Below are 20,344 nucleotides of genomic sequence, written 5' to 3'. Positions count from 1 at the left end.
GCTGGTACCAGTGCTGCAGCAACTAATGAAAGTGATTTCACCATCATAGACCACCTTTATCTAAAGATGGAGCCCCAGTGAGAATACAAGTCTTATGCAAGAGGTTCAGAAGTCAACTCTGAGACTAATACAAGAGTTTTAGAAGAACAAAAAGCATAAACACATAAAATACAGTCAAATTAGGTAAGAGTTAAGTGCAAAGTCACGCTAATGCAACTGGCAAATTAAACTGAAAGCTAAAAGAGCACTGAAGGACCTCTTGATAATTAGATTTTAGGCACCACCTCTCAAAACTGATGCAACTGGCCCCCTTGGTGCCCCCTAGGGCCAAAAATACCGCAAAAGTGCACTTTAACGTGCCCCCACATTATGATAAAATGTCCCCTAAGGTGCCCGTACAAAGGAGAAAACATACCAAAGTTCTGTAATTACTGTCTTAGTTATGGGTAAATCAGGATGAAATGCCCTATAGAGGGCCACTATATGTAACCATCTGGACGGAAGTGCCCTCATGGTGCCCTTTCAGTGGAAGAAAATGTGATAGTGCCCTGTAAAGAACCCCCAAAAACGAGAAAATATTATGTGCTCTTCAAAAGAAGAGGATGTAATGCAATGCCCTACGATGCTGTTATAAGGAGGTGAGCTGGAGGTTCTATATGGGTGCCCTTCTAGTGAGCAAAAAAAGAAAAAATAGAAAAAATGCAATTTAGGGTTCATTCTGCACTTCAGTCTAACATATTGAAGTGCAGAATTAGGATGTATGAGAGAAAAACATTGTGAAGTAGGGCCCCTGAGAAAGCCTGAGTCCGCCACTGCACAGATAAAAGGTTGGCTGTTGATATGACCTCTCACCACCTGCAACATTCATTTCAGCTGAATCTGCTTGTCTTTTGAAAACATTTCCTTCAGTACCAACGACAGGATAATCTTTTGTCTTTAGCACAAAGCTGATGGGTTGTTTTCAATGCTGTTGTAATGCATCAGTCTGTTGGAAAAATGCTATTTCGCGGCACATGTGTAGAGTATATGAATCACTACATGCGGATTATAGGTTTAAATATAACATACTGTGCAAACATTGTTTTCAGAGAAAGAGCAGAGATAAATCAGTACTTGTTTTTCTGGTTGACTAATGTTGTATTATGTCTGAACTGGTAGTTTTGCAACAGCAGCAAGTAAGCAATAAGCTGATGAAGCAATGTGAAAAAGTTCTGACATACAACTTATTTTCTGCATCTTGTAAGGAAAACGCTCCACAAAAATGTAATAAATGAAATAAAAAAGATTAAAACAAGTTATTTCTTGATCTCCTATTATCCGATTATCATGACTTTAGAGAGACAAAACTTAATTATAATTTATTGATTATAAAATTATATTTTTGAAGATATTTTCAGTTGTGATTTGCAGATTTATAGCTGTATCTAAATGTGGAGGGGATAGTGGATTGTAAGGCAGATTTTGATCTAGATATAAAGAAAAGATCTGTACTCGTCATGTTAAAACCTCATCATTGTCACCTCACCATGTTTAATTGTAATTGTTTTTAATACTATCTTTTCTTTTCTTGAATTTAAGTGTTGTGCTATTCAGGAAGTCTGTGGAAATGTTGACCAGATGTACGTAGACATATTTGTCTCTAAACTTGAGAGTTGCAGCTGCCTGGTGATTTTTGTAGTTTGTTTTTTTAAAAATTCTGTTTATCTGGAGGATAAAATGCGTCTTATCCTTAAATCAAAGATTGACAAGGAAAACAAAGTGGCACACAGGAATAGACTACAAGACATCAGGCATTAGCTGGATATACAATACTTGTTGTTAGGATCAATTCATTGTTGGTTTTGGTCTCTTCATGGGATTTGTTGATAACAAGAAAAATATAGAATATCACCAGCAATTTGTCCTTTGATAGCAGTGTACAATTTTGCCAGCAGGGCTGAGATAACATGCTTCTGGTGCAGTTTGAAATAACTCACAAGTAAAAAAGAAATTACATCAAATCAAAGAAATTGTAGAAATACATTGAATTGCAGTTGGAGGAGAAGAGAAATTATGTTGCCACAATAAAGCTGTTTTGAAAAATAAGATACTGTTTGAGATAAATGACTAGCTAAGATATATTTGGCAGTGCACCTGAGACTCAATTCTAAACCCTATTGCTTTCTGTTTATTCTTACTTGGACGCCACATCCTTTTCCATCCTTTTACAGTAATGATACCAATCCAATCGGAATCTGTCATCTCCGCCACATCTCTCCAACCTCACTGACTAATCAACATTTCATTTAAAAGCCGCACACAAGCAGTTGTGTTTGTGACAGCGCCTGTGAGGGTTTTGCTCTGCCTTTGAGAAGCGAGCTCATTAGAAGTCTGTCTCTGGTCAGATGGGTTGCCAGCACAGCAGTGACCATGGCGACACATGACTACTTGGCTGCCTGGTTGTTTGTATTAGACATTGAAGCCTTTAAAACGGGGATGCTAGGCAGCGTTACATAATGACACTGTTGAACCACACCATGTAATTTTCTCACCTCTCTCATAAGAGGTGAGACTTTTATAGCTCCTTCATAGCTAGACAGGGACATTTATATTGATGCAGTGCCATAAATCCTATTTTCCTCTTTGTTTTATATCATATTTGTAGTGTTTTCTATTCAAACACCTGTTTTCTTTTTCTGTATTACTCATAAAGGGACACCTTTTAGTTCTTTTTCTTATACAAATCAAGATTATGAGTCACAGAGCATCCTTTCAAAGAGCCTGTAAAGCTAACTGGCTATGATGTCTTCATGTTTACAGCAGCACTGGCAGGACTACACACACAACAGTAGCTTTACACCCTGGCTGACACTAGAACAAATAGCACATAGCTATGAAACTGATATAGACTGTGCATGCGAGGGCGTTGCATTGTGTGAAAGAAAATTGTTCACAAGCTTGGTGGAAAAAGTAAATATATCAAGTTAAAACCCAATAATTCTGTGCTAAAATTAGCACACGCTTGTATACAATATGAGTGATAAAGGAGACCGCTCCATACGGCAAAAGGGGAAGAAAGAAGCTGAAAACAGTGACATGACATTGGCAGGCAGCACCGTGATGAGTCTCACTCAAATCACAGATTAATGAGGTGCTTACCTCCCTCGAAAAAATTTTGGACTGTAAAGTGGAACGTCTTGAGCGACTTATTGTTGAAAACCGAAGGGAGCTGAAAGCTGAGATAGACAATAAAGTAAGGCAAATTCAAGATTATCTTGATTTGGATATTGGACATCTTACTGCTAGAATGGATACCATGGAGGGAAAACTGGATGAAGCAAAGTGCCCGGCTTTCAAATTCCAGTCTAATGTGTTTATCATTATTGTGTGCCTTCTGTTTGTTGAAGGGGAAATCCCTTTGGAGAGAGTGAATCTTTACTATCTGAGGGATTACACTGTGATCCTGTGCCGGAGACTGTTAATGTGGAGTGGATGAGGCCAAGAGGACAGGGACCAGTTGTAATCAGGGTGGAAATTTGAACCTAGCAGGATAAAGTGGCTGTGCTTCATCATAAGCAGAGTTTGAGGGATAATGAAAGATTTGGTCACGTTTTCATTCACTCTGCAGAGTCACACACAGAGAGGCTGATCAATTTGAACTTAAGAACTCTTCTCAGTGAATTCCCCTTTGGAAAGGAGTATTTCCTGACTGTTGAGGCGTGATCAGCTGGGGCAAGTGAACAGTACCAGCTGTACTGTAGCACAAGGACCTGTTGGTCGAGGAGAGAGAATCCGGAGAACTGATCGGTAACTGTCCAACCCATAAATGCTGACAATCTTACTGTTTCAAATGTTGACAATCTCACATAAGAGCACTGGAACATAAACATCTGGAATTGTGAACTCAGAAAAAGAAAACTACTTGACCCTAACCCTGATAATATTTCGCTTAATGAAACACATTTAAAATGCAATGAATCCATTGACTTACAGGCTTATAGCTGGTTTGTTAAACTAAACAATGTACATAAGGCAGTTAAAGGATCCGGGGGGTTGGTTTTGTAGTTAAGAACAAACTGTTTAGAGTTTTATAAAGTTAAAGTAAAGGACAAATCAGTGGAAGGGATACTGGCACTACAATTTAAGAACAGGTTTTCTGAATACAGTTTTGTTATTTTCACCTGCTTTTTACCTCCAGAAGGATCCACAAGATCAACTGGTTCTCATTCCTTTTTTGGGTTTTTAACTGCTCAGATGCTTAGTCTGTCTGATGTGGAGGCTGTTTATCTGTGGACCTGTCCACACCTGGCATTAGAATGCGTCTCCACATGCATCTCGAGTGACCACTTGTCATCAGATCTCACTTCCCCGCTCTGTATGCAAATAAACACGTACATCATTTCTGTTTGTAAAGACCAAATGCGGTGTGGAGGAGAGCAAAACTCGGGAGAGACTCAGAAGCCAGACATTTCTCCATTAGAAGCAGCTGAGATGGTCACTAAAATGAGAATAGCTGGTCCACCTTAAAGGTCAGTCCACTTTAAGTGAGTCTTGTCAGATTGGGATAATCCATTGTTGCTGAGGTTGCTTAATGTGTTATTTGAGTTGTTTCAGTGTTGTTTTGACAGTGGTATTATTCCTGCACAGTGGCATGAGAGTGTTATGAAACTTATTCCTAAATCTTTGAAAAATGATCCCAAGCTGCCACTCAGCTAAAGGGGTATACGTCTTATTAGCTGTGTGTGTAAACTGTATTCCACCCTGCCGACTTGTAGACCACCTTGAGAGGACAGGTTTGCTTGTGGATGAGCAAAATGGATTTTGAAAAGTCAGAGCATGTATTGATCATATACTATATGCAGTCACTTCCATAACACTTGCAAAAATTAAGGAGAATAGGTCTACATTTAGATGTTTTATTGATTTCAAGCAGGTGATTGACTGGATTAATAGAAAATTACTTCAATATACTTTGTTAAATTCTGGTTTCAATGGGAAGTTATATTATGCCATTAAGTCTCTTTATCAAGCACCTATTCCCTGTGTTCAGGTTAATGAATACATAACTGGATGGTTTTCACAAGAATTTATTTCCATTTATGTTAAAGATTTAGCTCTTCAAATTAAAGCTTCTAGCTTGGGAGTTAAAGTTGATGATCAGCTTGTAGCCATATTGATATATGCGGATGACACAGTCTTACTTGAAATAACATGACAAGAATTTGGAGATAATGCTGAATATTGTCACAGAATGGTGCTAGAAATGACTAGTGGTAAATCAAGACAAAACACAAATAGTACAAAAATCATTGGAGAGAAGTTCAGTTGTTTTTAATTTTGATTCAATAGGTCTGTCATATATTGATCAGTATAAATATCTTGGCTTGACGCTGGACGAGCACATGACATTTAAAGAAGCTGTCAATGTTCTGGCTCAGTCAGCGGGTAGAGCACTAGCATCTGTACTGAACAAAGTTAAGCAATGTGGTAATCTGGGATTCCATACTTATACACAACTCTATAAGGCCGGGGAGCAACATGCTGCAGTTTTGTTGTGAAATGTCCTTATTACCACCTTTGGACTACCAACAGAAAAAACAAAAGGAGTAAGCTATGTTCTGCTTTTGCTCTGGAGTTTGTTTTCTGCTCCTTTGTCGAGGAAATAATGTTGTTTTAGCTGTGTGTGCTCTGGAGAGGGCGATTTGTCATTGCGGGGGTGTTTTGTTGTGAAATGAATAGTGGTTGATGGAGGTAGGTAGCGGTCTTATTAGCTGGAGAGCTAATTGAGGGTGCAGGGTGTTTCTCGTCAGATAGAAGTCCTTCACATAGAAATTAGTCCATAGGCTGTTACAGACAACCAAGAAAGTCAGGGAGGGTCTCATTTTTTTAAGTTAGATCACAACCCGTTCACTCATTGGCAATAAAAAACAATTAATACATGTAAATTGCTTCACAACTTTTACATATAGAACATTAACAAAAGACAAGGATCCCTATGTGTACAGTTACGTTCAGGAACATTACCATTAGCCCTACAGACCAGCAGGTTTAATGTGACTCCAGAGGAGGGAAGACTTTGTTTGTTGTGTTGCTAGATGAAATTGAGAATGAGGTTCATTTTTTGTTTACTGTCCTGTCTATGAGGACATAAAGGATTTTACTTTTTAGTAAAATGTCCTCCATTTATGTTGATTTCTTTGGGTGATTATGAAAAACTTTGTTGTGCTTCAGGGAACCTTTTTTGTATCAGATTTTATTTGCCAAGCTTGGGAGAGAAAGCAGAATATTTTGTTCAAGATCAAACTGTATAATAATCTGTAATTTTGCAATGAAATGAAATATTAGGTCACTGCAATTCTACTTTTGGTGTCTTGTAAACTCGTAAGGGTTGGGCACTTTGTGTGCGTGACACAAAAATAAAAGAAAATCAATAGCTGGAGGACCACCAGAGCAGAAAAAACAGAAAATGCAAAAAAACCATGATGCAAACCTCTCTGACCTACTGGGTCGTGCTGTGTGTGTGTGTGTGTGTATGCTGTTCATTTTGCATCTCTCTCTTCGCATCGCCCAACTGCAACTGTTGTGTTTCTCTCCAGGCCACACACTAGCTGAGCAGTGGCATTTGTTGTGTGGGTGGAGCAAGACTTTTTTTCCCTAGCTACTGTTGAGTATCGTCTGAGGGATGGAGTGCACATGAAACTGCAGCCTGAATATGATCAAATTGGGCTTTCAATTACTTACAGTTCATAATTTAAACGCCCTCTAGCCTGTGAAGTAACATTTGAGCCCTGAAGACGATATTTGGGGAAATAGTCTGGTCTTATCCTGCATTGAAGAGGCATTTCTGATTTCAATTTGAGCCCATCACTTGATTAGCAAAGCCTGATAATAGAGCTCAGTAGTACTCTCAACAGTGCTCTCACCAAGCGGGAAGCATTGATACAATCTCACAACCCTCTTGCTCGGCTGAATGGAGGAAAAATCATTTTACTGTCTTAAAAACTCATTCTGTCCTTCTGTCTTGTCAACTTTCTACCTCACTGCCATTTCCAGCCTCCATACATTCACAAACATCCAACACACAACTGTGATCTTGTGTGACCTAGCAATTCACATCCACATCCCCCTGTCAAGTGTATGAAACCAACCTAATAACACCCCGGCCCCACCCTTCCCCTCCTTCACCTCGGAGAATATCATATGTAGACCTTTCAGCGCCTCACTAGTGAAGACAAATTGCCAGCTTGTTTGGGGGGGCCTCCAGAGAGTGATTCATATTAATGGCTAGCTGGCAGTGGAGAGCAGGCTGCATATGCAAAACTCCATTAGCAGGTTAGGCTGGAGTGTGTGACCTGGCAATGCCACAGTGAGATGCACACACACAGGAGGGTGGGTGGCAGAGAGGAGGCTGAGGTGGCTGTGTTTAGAAAGAGTTGCAATGTGAGTATGTGTGTGTGTGTGTGTGTGTGTGTGTGTGTGTATGTATCACTTTATCAATATATCAAGTTGATGTTTTATCAAAACATAAATATTTTCCTGTTTCATTGATATTTATTGCAGAATCGATCCATCTTACACTAATTGCCTTTGCAAAGCCCTGAACCTGCTCTGACTGACAACATTTTTCCAAACAGGTTTATATTAAATATGCAGATTTAACTTTTAGTCTCATGTTGTTCCCATATGGACAAGTCATCACCTACAATTAATCAAAAATTTAATCAAATGCACTATGTTTGATCATTACAACCTTGAGAAAAATAAGATGTAAAAGTACGTAGATTACACCTGTTATTTCAATGCATAAGATACATTTAATCAACATTTCATCTCCTCTGATACTCATATCGTTTTTCAGGATGTAGCAGAAAATGAATTGTGAACATTAATTTGGCCTCCACTCAAACCTGAAGTGTGTTCAAAGCCAACAAAATACAGATCTTAATTGAATCTCTAAGTCATTCTTACCTTCAGCTACCTTACAAACGGTGAAAGCTGGACTTAAAGAATAGATTAAATAATGGATTTAGATGAGATAAAAAGCTATCTACCCCAACTCTATGTATAATTGATATTACCGGTATATTATATGTTTTATTCGATGCGTGATTTTCTACTTGCCTGTGGTTGTTGTGAAGAACATGGTATGCCACCATTAGGTACAATTGTCACTTTATTTTAGCAGCTAACTCCACCTACGTGAAGCCTGCACAGCACGGCATGAATAATGAGTGCAGCCATTATCAGCTTTCAGAAACCCACAGTCACACTGAATGCTAGGGTGTAATTTGATTATGTATACGTGAAGACAGATCCGCACACAATTAAAACTCCCTCTCTACACTCTCTGTCTCACAGATACTTGCACGCAGATGTGGACAGACAGAACTTGGCCAGTGGCCCAGTGGCAGCCTGGTCCTCTATCCTGTTCTCTCTCTCTCTCTCTCTCCACGCTCAGTCCTGATCAATCCTCTTTATAGATTTCTCATTTTCATTTAACTTCCTGAATGTGCTTTCCTCCCATTTTAGGTATTACAACAAATACCTTTGGATACCTCCTCTCTTCTGCTGCCAAATCCTCCCTCTCCCTGCCTCCTCAAAAAAAACAAAAAACAAAAAAAAACCCACCAGCATCACTTGCGATTAACTTCTCCGGTAAAACTCTCCTCAGCAACAGCTAATTGGGAATATTCAGTGGAACACGTAATCTGCATTTTTGTAAATGTATGCACACAAGCAAAACACTAACCTAAGTGTGCTGTCAGAGAAGATTACAGCGCGATGGGAATACGTGCGTGAAATCTGCCGCAGCTGCCCAGAGCCGCTGGACGGAGGAGGCGTAGGAGCACGAGAGATGAAGAGACGGCAAGTGAGTGAGATAAAAGGGAGAGAGAGTGAGAATCAATGGACCCAGTCACAGGTTGACCTTTGACCGTGTGCACCTGACAATGAGGACACCACTCCCTCCTGCTCTGTCCATCTTGTCATCTCTTGCTGACATCAACATGCTGTATTGTGCTGTTTCACTTGCTCTGTCTCTGTAAGTTACATCTCTCTACTTCTTCCTTTAGTCTCTCTGTCTCTTTTTGTTGTGACATCATCATACCTAAAGCAGATATCTGTGTATTTGCTGCTGTTTAACCAGATTTATTTAATTTATTCATACAATGGTGGAAAATTATAATTGACATAGTCTTTCAGTCTATTTAGTATTATTTACTTAACAAAACCAGTAAAGTTGCAGGCTGAGAGAACTACAGAGCTGGGTGAAGCTGCAGTTCTCTGTGGGTTCATCACATACATAAGATTATTATTATTATTATTTACTTCCTTACAATCAGGGCTGGACAATATGGCCAAAAAATAAAATCTTTATTTTTTTAGGGAGAAACCGCATTTTGACTCTCATAACCAGAGATGATACCTCGTCAACTAACATAAACTGAGAGTCATTTTCAGTCTGTCCTTCTCATAGATATGACCATTAAGTTCACTATGACATAGCCAGAGACAGCCTGTTGCCTGGAAAGACAACAGTCCTACAAATGTGCACGTAGTGTAATTCACAGATAATGTTCAAAGAAGGATGTAAGTTCATATCCCAGTTTGTGGTACTGTCATGACTAAAAATGGATTTTTGCAATTTAGATATGTCAGACATCATGCAAAAACAATTAAATTAATTTGATATATCATCCAGCCTTACTTACTAATATTTCTATAATATTTAATAATATATTGCTATTTTGTCAAAATAATGACTCAGTAAATGGAGACTCAGATTTTAGTGGGTGCCCACTTGTTGCTGACCAGATCCTGTGGTTGATTTGAATCACTTCTAAAGGGTCAGTTCAATAAAATAACATTTTCTGGCTTACCTCTTGTGCCTCCAGGCTGAGGCCTACTTTTTTCCTTTGGTTGATTCTATTTTCCGTATAAATTGTTTGCAGCAAGGAGTGGAGTATGGAGTATTGAGAGTGAAAGGGACATTGCTGTTGGTGAGGTCAAGTTGCTGTTGAATTTCTTTCAAAATTTCAATACACAGAGCATCACATACAAAATTACATTCACCTCTATTGTATTGAGATGGAGGCAGAAATCTCAGGGGCAGAAATCTGAAAACATGGTCAAATAAAACCAAACCCATCTGCATGGCTAGACACTACTTGAGGTATGTAAAAAAATATCTTTGGTTTTTTTTTTTGGTTTTGTTTTTTGTTATTTGGGTGAACTGACCCTTTAAGATCCACATGTATCCCTGTGGTTTTTGATGGCAACGTAGACAGTTTCCAGCTTCGTAACCAAGCAATGACTGCAAATGTAGGAAATTTGAGCTGAAGGAAACATGAAACAGAGAAAGTGCAAGCCAAAACCAATAAAGCTGAATTTGTGCAGTGCATTATATACAAGAAAATATATACATACATCAGCAGTGAAGCCAGGATTAGAGACATGGCTGGTGGAACTGTGGAGGAAGTATAATTATGTCTCTTGGCCACTTGGTCACCTGGTGAGAAAACGAGCCTGCCTGGTTTCAGTACAGAAAGAACAGAGAACTCCTTCATTTCCATTAAGCATAGAGTTCCTAGTGAGTAGAGAGTTCATAGTGTGAACTACACAGTGACAGCGAGACCTGTATCCATGGCGACTGAGTCATTGACTAGGCAAGCAGTAGTGCCCGGAGAGCGACTATTGTTGCCCAATCTGTAGTCGCCTTAAGAGGGAACACTGGTCCTGAGAGCTCCCTTTTCACTCTTGGCTTTCAAACACATTTACAATGATACTTCCTTCATAATGATACAAACAAAAAGTACAGATCTAGTAGCCCTCACTGATAAAGTGTGATGGCTTTGTGCTCCCTGTGTTTTGTTTCACTGCTGAATCAAAAAAGAGTTAATTACAGAGCAAAGCCTCAGTCAGCACTGCAGCACTGGCAGCTCTGAGGCGTTGGATGCATGTTGCACAGTGAGAGGAGCCTACAGAGGACCAGATGACACCATATTGAAGGTTTTAAAAAATTAACATGCTTTGTAATCATTTACATTTCCCACAGTCAGGAAGAGGTCATAGATTGTTATCAGCTATTATCAGCAATCCTCAGCAATACATTTCAATCATAAATGTTGGATCCATCAATATTTTACTTCTCTTGTTTGAGGCAATTACTTACAACTGCTTATATGCATACTTGAATCCAAATTATCCAGCATTAGTCAGAAGTTTTAGAGTAGAGAGAATAGAGTAGTAGGACCTCTGATGATTGCCCACACAGGTCGGTTTGATTGCTACGCAAATCAACATTGAAAACTACAGCTGAACTGCCCCGTATTGGAAATTGTCAAACATGTAGCACTTGTTTCCTTTTCCTTATGTAAGATGATTATAACATGAAGAAGCTACCTGTTGAACGATCCAGCTACTATCAGCAAGTCTTCTAATATTGGCAAATTTTGTCCAAACATTATCTTACTCATCATTCCACGTTACTGTGGAATAACACATGCATTCTTCACAAAAATAAATCCCTGTTTTATAAAGAATGGATGGACAGAAATGTTTGGTCAGTACTGGATCTGTTGAATATAAATGGAAACTTATTTGTATACAAAGATTTTTGTGTAAATTTGATTTTTCTGTCACCTAAACAGTTTTTTAACCTCAGTAATGATATCCAAAATCATTCTTACTTTTGACTTAAGTACTGATTTTACATTAACATTATGTTAATTCAATATTATATTAACAGACAGATCTGTATATTCAAGATCTCAAATTTCTAAATGTAAGACCTGTCTGATCAGATGCTGACTGGTAACTGACAGTCTATCCAAACCAGTTCAATGGAGTATTTGTCTTTAAAGACTAAGCAAAAAAATCATTTCAAATAAATCAATGTTATTTATCCACCTGGTGAATTCCTTAGATGAGGATTCAGTTTTGAAAGTAATGTTTGTTCCTGTTGGAAAACAGATTCTGAATCTACGGAGCATATCTTCTTTTCTTGCTGTCATACTCTGTATGTGTAAAACTGTACAAATTAATAGACACTGACTGTACAAACCATTTAAATTGAGGACCAGTTTATCTATTTATAATTTATATAGCAATAATGATGTATTATTATTAATATTCTATATACATGTAATATTTTGATTAAATTTAAAATAGTTTACAATTTTTAAATGTTATTTTCTTACATACATACTAAGGACCTTTAATACCATGTTTATCCTGTCTTCTTTCATTGTTCAATAAGCAAAAACAATAAAAATAAAAAAAGGTTTTTTGTGGTTTTAATGTTGCTACACAAAAGGAAAAAATTAACAGGAAGAATGTAAAAAACAGCGAAAATAAAAGCAACATAACATACATAATCCAGAAAGAGATAAAAAATACAGTCCAATATAAGACCACAAAGTTAGCTTGCGTATTTTTCGCAGTAACATTGGCGGTAGCAGGTGCTAACAGGCTAGGCTAACATTATGTCAGTGGCTTTGCATTAGCACCAGCCTGAGAAAACTACAACTGTGGTCCCAAAAAGAAGTAAAACTACAAGTGTGGGTCCATGTAATGCTTATTAGTTCAATTTTACATTTAAAAAATCAAGTTCAAGCGACCATCTCACCATTCTCGCACAGGCTTTACTTACAGATTCCCACACATCAGAGGAAAATGGCCACAGCGTGAATAGGATCTATTGGGCTCATAATTCTTGGGAAGTATTTGCACATCATTTCCAGTTATTAGGCCAAGTTTAATTTTTTTAGGTTATTCCAGCTCACAACAATTTGAGCTGCAGCAGAAGACAATAATATTAAACTGGCACAAATTCAATAGGGTTCTACTCCTTCAGGGTTTGAACCCAAATTACATTGACAATATTACCTAAAATGCAGCATATTTCAATTGCAATTTCTAGCAATTAGAAACTAAAATCTGAGGCCGTTCTGTGCACAATGGTGTCTTTCAGAGTATTTGTTTTAGGTTTGAGAGAGGATAAATGAGCCTTCTGAGTAAAATGCCGTGTTTGTAGCTAGTGTATTTAAACTGAGCTGAAGATAATTAAGGTTTACCGGAAAAATGTTTGTTCGTGATAAAAGGCAGAATACTAAGATGAAGTTCAGTCCTAAGGTAATGTGATCTGGACAGTGCAGAGCTAATCTAGCCGCTCTGTTTTGAACTAACTAAAGGTTTTATAATGTATCATCTTATTCTTTTTCACAGCAGAACATTTGATTTGTCATAGAAGGAAAAGCACAGAGAGCAGTGCGATATTAGTTTTCTGCCCTTTGTGAATCAGCCTTGATGCAGCCTTTGAAACCTGGAAGCTGACCTGCTGTTTGACTGAAATGTGCTGCCTCTAGCCCTGAGATGAGGCTTCACATGACACTATCAGCTTGGGGGGTTACCCAAGCTAAAAATGTATGTGTTAAGTGCATATGGCGTATATTAATGTCATGTCTTGTAAATTACCGTGACGGTCTTGATGCGACCACTGCCCCTGGTGCAGGTCCAGCCGGATCGGTTGAACAGGAGGCTGCAGACCTCCCCCTCCAGGCAGGGAGCCATCTCACACCACTGACGGCTCCTCACGATTCGCGCTGGGAGGGTGAAAGACAAGAGGGCAAAGAGGCGAATTAGACAGACACATTCACAGACCCAGAGAGAGAGACTTCAAAATGTCATCTTTTTCTGGAATAAACAACAAAACTGTCATTTTTATGCTCACCAGACAGTAAAGCATCTTCATAAGTTTATGTGCCTACAAGTCTGCAGTATTTTAATTAGGTTCTTGTTGAACTACCATGTCTGAATTGCCTGTGGTAGTAACCTTTATAGACCAGCTGGCGGTCCATAAATTACTATCCAACTAATGCTAGCTTTCACTTCAGCTGCATAGAGAGACAGAGAGACAGCTTTTTCCTTTGACATTTTGTTACAATTAATATTCCCATGAAAGTGTTTTTCTATTTAATTCAAGGTAAAATATTCTGTTTGAAAAGCAATTTGTACCATTTCACAACATAATACTGTTGGATTACTTTGTCTTGAAGCTACAACACATTTTTTTTTTTCATAAATTAAGTTCTCAAACTTGCATTCAGTGGATAAAACACCAAATAGTTTCTCTGTGCTAACTTCAAGTGGTTTAATGCTACCTGTATTTTCACCATTAAGGCCAGACAATGTTCTGTATATCACAAGAATCTTGGCCATCGCTCTGTACACCAGAAGTGAATGGAGCTACATAGCAGGAATAGCCAGAGCGCAGGTTCATTGTTGGTACGCAACAATGAACAGCCCCAGCCACCTCATCCACGGAGCTCAGAGGACTGAAGAAGAAGAAAATTATAAACATCTGTTGAGGAACAGCAGTGCTGTAATCAGGACTGGATTGACTTTGTGGAACCATGATGAAGCTGAATCAGGACCAACCATGAAACTAAACATACTAAACATCAAAGATTGTCATGTTTTTATGTTAAATTCAAAAAGTAACCATAATCTGTTACACAAAATATTGCATTGTGATTACGGTTTATTGTGATAAATTAGAGAATGCCCTTTAGGAATACTTGTAAAATCACATGTAACACTATAAATTGTTGTATATTATAAGAAGATCTCAAACTTTAAATGTCAGCATGTGGTCTATGCAGATTTTTTGAAACATTTTTATTTCAGGTTCAGACATGAACCCCAATATACAAATTTGTGTACATACTTAATTCCTACTCTGAAAGTTCTTAATTTGTGCTCTAAAGTTGATGTCAAGTTACTGTGGCAGTAGGAACATACTGTAAGTAACAAGTTGTTGTGGCTACTAAGGTCATTTAGTGAGGAACACACAGGGTGTTAGCGGCAGGCTAGCAGTTATGTTGTGGTATTTAGGTGCCAAATACTGATTTCATTCATTCATGTTAATATTGTTATGCTACTGCATTAATTAAATGTTTTATTTTACACAACTGTGATGCCACATTGGACATTTTTTAAGTCACACTGTCCAGTTTTGGCTGCTATCAGATAAATATGTGATATGTTAAGTATGAAACCCCTTAACATATGTTAAAATGTTAACAATATTGTCAAATATTGTCTATTAATTACTGATCACATATTAGTAATTCAAGAGCATAAATTTATTTGTTTTTTTTACCATGACAGCTGTAAACCTGAAAAAATCTTTTGTAAAATTTCAAAAGTGGATTGGAGTGGGGTGGATAACATACTTGGGTTTTCTGAAAGTTATTTGTCTGCTGTAGACGTCAAGCTGTCAGAGTGAAAGCCAGTGATGCTCTCATCCTCCCTCTGCAGTCTGTCTGCATGACATTGAATTAGCATTCGCCTGTAGTCGACGCTGATAAGCACTGATTGTTCTTTACACAACGTGCTAAAGCAACACTGAAAGGTTATCAGCTCTCTGCGGACCTGGCCGGGACCGCTGCTCCTGCCTACCCACGATCCCCAGGGGCAACACATTGTGGAACGAGGTAACATGGTCGGCAAATTGAAAGAGAGGAACTACAATTCGAAAAATGTCCACAGGAGAGCTGGGGGCGGAACGGAGAGGGAGCGGTAGAGAGGGAGAGTAAAGAGGTGTGGAAAGGGAGGCCTTGTGACATTTTGCTGTGAGGTATTCCTGGTCCAGGCCTTGTTAACAGTCTGAAATTGGTCTTTGGAGGTGTCAGACCCCGACTGCTGCTCTGCAATAAAGATCTGTCATCTTGTGGTATTTATCAAGCCAGCTGAACAGCACCCTCATGTATGTAACCACACACACACACACACACACACACACACACACACACACACACACACACACACAATTACCGCTCTGTAGATATAAAGCTATTCTCCCTCGGCAAATAATAGATATTGTTCACACATCAGGAGCGGAGTAGTGTTTTTTTAGTCTGCCCTCACAGTGTAGGCAGGCAGCTAGGAGACACAGCAGTGGAACCAAACAAACCAGAAACCTGTCATCTCATTGAACCGAACAAGCTTAAGAAAATATTAAAGCTTTGCAAATGGATTCTGAGACAAAACGGTCATTTTGGCTTCATCTTGAGCAGAGATTCCTCAGTGAGCGGGGCAAAATCTAACGTGACCTTCCTCCTGACAGAGCAACATGCTGTGGTGAATTTTTATTTTCACAGCCATCCGTCAGGCGTAACAAAGTGTAGATTTATCAGTCAGTCGCAGATGTAGTTTTGAGTACATTACGGGGCCAGCAAAACTCAATTTCCAGGGCACGGAATAAAAGCTGAGCTGGCAAAGCGGTGGGAGTGCTGACTAACCGTGGAGTGCATCAGCAAGCCAGCCCAGAGTCGAGGAGGTTGGCTAAAATAAATGCATTTTTCAGCTGCTGCCACACATCCAGGCACTCGATAGCTTGCCCTTGTTACTTTTTCAATGCCGTCCATGACAGCGTGACTTGATCTATGATGACTTGATGAATTTCCTGGAGCCGTAAGCCGTGGAGGGGTCGCACGGCGTTGGCTGGGATGAGAGCGTCACCGTGATAACTTCATCAACAGTGACATCATGAATAACACAAGCAGCAACAAAACAGCGTTGCTGCAGTTTGGCTTCATCTCGTCTCCATCCATCAAACCTATCTGTCCAATATGCTGGCACATGAAACTGTAGACACATTAAAAAGCTTATATGGTACAACCACCCACACACATCAACAGTATCCAGGGCAGACTTTAAGCTTCTGAGCTGAATCTGTCTGAAAATATTTGTCTGCTGTTACATTTTGTCCCCCAAGTATCTTTTAAATGCTGCTGTTTTAATAAACCTGGGTTGCTGGATCACTCCACTAGTGCAAATGGATGAGAATAGTTGTGGCTATGTTGGTATTATGGTTTTATTATGAGAAATGTGTTTTGTGCCGTGTTTGAACATGATTTTGGGCCTGTTGTGTAATGCTCTGATGGTGATGGTGGCAGTGTGCAGCAGCAGCAGCAGAGGTGAAACAGCTGGCTGTGATGGTTGGATGAGAGTCTGTCTGTCTGTCTGTCTGTCTGGTTGTCTGTCTGTCTGGCTAGCTGACACTTGGGTGGCCCGTCCTGTTGCCATCACTGTCGGAGTCCCATCCAGGGACCGCGGACGTCGGGCCAGGCTTGTCAGCTGCCAGGGTCCCTGCTGGGGTACGGCGCTGGACCTCCCACTAGATCACACGTAAGACCATCTGCCCATGCACAGTGCCAAACTCTGCCCTGCCCAGCACAACACAGCACTGCCAGACGGGACTCAGAGCAGGACAGGAGGCACAACACTGTCTCCTAAACTAGACACACTGTTAGTCTGATGAAATTCCGCCTCTGCAGATATAAAAAATAACATCAAATTTTTACTAAAGCCACTGGCAGCTCATTTAAAATGTATTTAGTTGAGGTGTAACAAACAAAGAGAGACAGTTTCTCACAAAAGCTCAGAAGGGAAAGACACAAGAGATGGTTCTTTGCATTGAAAAGACGACATGAATTAATTTGGTGCTAAAAAAAAATGGAGTCTTTTATAGTCATTTAATAATAATAGTAATACGGTTGCTTCTTTTTCAACAAGATTAGTTCACTAGCCTATAGCTGAGCCACAGAAACATGGAAACAGGTTTTTACAGGCTTTCTGGCTGATGTTAATTAAGCTTCAATCATGTATCAGTTTGTAGTGGCCAGATTTTCAGCCCTCTGTCCACTGTACAGCGCAGCCTGCTACCAGGGGCCTGATGGTCTGGCATTTCTAATTATGACAACAGACAAATCCAACATTAAACACATTTTAACTGCAGCCAGCAGCCAAGCTACAAATGACTCCATACTTCATCATAAACTGTGTGTTTTGTTGAGCAAGCTGTTGCTGGGAATTACTATGATTTTTCTGTTGCATTTTCTTGGCTTGTTTTCAAAATGACTTTGTTTTTGTTTTTTTGCCGTTCTGACTGGTAGCATTTCAGTTAGGAAGGGAGATAACAGATGATTGTAGAGAATTTATCAGTATAGTGGATCGAGGTTGAATCAAGCCAGGATGTTAGCCAGATAAGGTGAAAAAAAAGTTTGGCAGCATCTTAACAATCTGAATTTAAAATAACACTGTAATGTCAGATCTGTGGGTTTGATTCAGTCACACAGTGATGCTAGTTTGCTCATAATGATGAAATTTTGACAAAATCTTTCATGCTCATTTTCCTGCTGACTTACAAATGTTGCTTGGAGGAAAACACACTAAAACACACTGTTGTCTGCAGTTTCACTGTCAGATATTGATTTTTACAATATTTCAAATGAATTTGTCTCTTTGCTGCAATTTTAGGCTATAAAACACTTTTACCAGGAAAAATAACTCCTTGGTCTTACTGTTGTTTACATGGACAGATAATTAGGGCTATGGTGATTAGATTTTGAGATGCCGAATACACTGTCGGGCTGGTGGTCCACTTGAGATGTGCAAGAATCATTCCATAAATGTTCAAATAAAGACCCGTTTTTAAATAATGTCTGAGCACTAATTATTTCCAGTAGCTTCTCCTTTCTGTTTTCTTTTTCTTTTTTGCAATCGCTGTTAAGCTGCTGTCAGTGAAACTCAGCAGTTCTTTCATATCCTTCAAATAAAAAGCTAAATAATTAAAGATTTGACCCTTTGAGCTGCTGGAATGTTGAGTTTCATTCATAAAACAGTAGCTTAATAGCAATCGCAAAGAAATGGAAGTATTATGAAAAAATTAGTGAATGAAAACAGTATTTCTATTGTAGAAGAGAATCTCAGAGAAACAAAGTAGTAGTGAGTATGATGTGACTATGTTGTTAGTGCTGGGACTGTAAATTATTTATCAAGACAACAGGTAAACACGGGGAAAGTGTTGAGTTTGCATCAACAGCAAATTAAAATGTGATTTATCATGTCTACATTATAATTCTGGTTCCTTTTACTTAATCTCTTTTCAGCATCACTTTTTGCACATTTACTGTCAAAAATCATTTCCATGAGTGTGAATGCAGAAGCTCGCAGCCAGTATGTACACAGTCTCCCTGCAGCCTGCAGCCTCTTATCATGGTGGCTATCAAGCTTCATGCAATTATAGTGTGATGTGGTGGCATGGCAACAACGGGCCAAGCAGAGAAAGGGAGAGGCAGAGGGAGAGAGTCAGGGAGCAGATTAGTGAGAGCAGGGAGACAAGCAAGGAAAAGCACATAATCCTCCTGTGTACAGTGTGCAGACTAAAACTACACAACAGTGACACACACAGCAGCACAAAAAGAGGGCAAAAGAAGAAAGACTTACAAAAGTTAGTTTGTTGAGAAAAAAAAAATACACTTCACTTCTTGTCACAAAGCGAGAAATTGTTCAGTGAATTACAACAAATAAGGAATAATGGGGTAAACATGTCATACTGCACCAGCGATGCAGCTGCCATCTGGGCCAATCAGCCAAAAGATCCTTAGGTAACTCACATACAACAAACTTAATGCACTGTGGGGCTTAGGTAGGCTTGTTGGTGTGTCATTATGGAAGTGTGAAAACTAGCAGGATGGCAAGGGAGATAAAAAATATTTGTTCAATTGTCTCCTTTAAGCCACCAGCAGGAAATTATTGTAAATTTGAAAATGTCCTAGAGGCTACATGAGAAGAAAGCCTTGGATTTTAGTTTATATTCATTACACGAGACAGAGAGGAGTTTTCGAATGCATGAGCTTTTGCTGGTGATTATGACACTGCAGAAGAGTTTCCTCACTCTTTAGTCAGTTACACTCGCCTGAATAAGTGCACTCGCCTCTCTTCCTTCATACTGGAGGAGTGTGTGTGTGTGTGTGTGGGGGGGGTAATTCAAAATGGTGGAAAATCTAATATGACATAAACTGGCCCTTGAAGTAAGTTTGTAATGCAAGAATAGCTGTGCATGTGCACCCCTGCAGGGTAGGAGAGGATGTTTATTAAAGTTTTAGCTCTGACTTGTAATCCCCCCCACCACTAACATGCCAATCACTATAACTGGCAGTGGCTTGAACGCTGTGTTAAGATGTGTCATTTCTGTGAGTTTCATTAAAAATCCAGGCAGTGCCACCTGACATATTGCATATGACGGATGAAAAAGCAGGCGAATGAACAGGCATATCCGTTACTGTCCACTCATTTCATTTAGATGTTATATAAAGCTCAAGTTGGGGCTCCAGCAGAGGGCAAAATAAATGCTGTGTCCTACATCTCCACTACATACTAATACTATTAAGTATAAACTACAAACTAATCATTATAGTAAAGCCAGTACTTTGTGCTGGCATCAGTCAAACTGTGACAAAACATTGGAACACTATTGCTAATGCTATCAAAGACAAAGTAACAATATTTTTGTTGTTGT

At 39.2% G+C, this 20,344-nt stretch overlaps 1 protein-coding gene across 1 annotated transcript in view; it reads right to left on the bottom strand.

Annotated features, from left to right (window-relative positions):
• Positions 1–20,344, bottom strand: part of tafa5l (TAFA chemokine like family member 5, like) — a 50,362-nt gene that overhangs the window by 9,675 nt on the left and 20,343 nt on the right. Inside the window, exon 3 of the mRNA XM_067591522.1 lies at positions 13,453–13,580. Coding sequence (XP_067447623.1) covers positions 13,453–13,580 — 128 coding nt within the window. The remainder of the gene's footprint in view (positions 1–13,452; positions 13,581–20,344) is intronic.

Source organism: Thunnus thynnus, chromosome 6, assembly GCF_963924715.1.
Source record: "Thunnus thynnus chromosome 6, fThuThy2.1, whole genome shotgun sequence".
Taxonomy (NCBI): Eukaryota; Metazoa; Chordata; class Actinopteri; order Scombriformes; family Scombridae; genus Thunnus; species Thunnus thynnus.
This window is presented reverse-complemented; position numbering and strand designations above follow the sequence as displayed.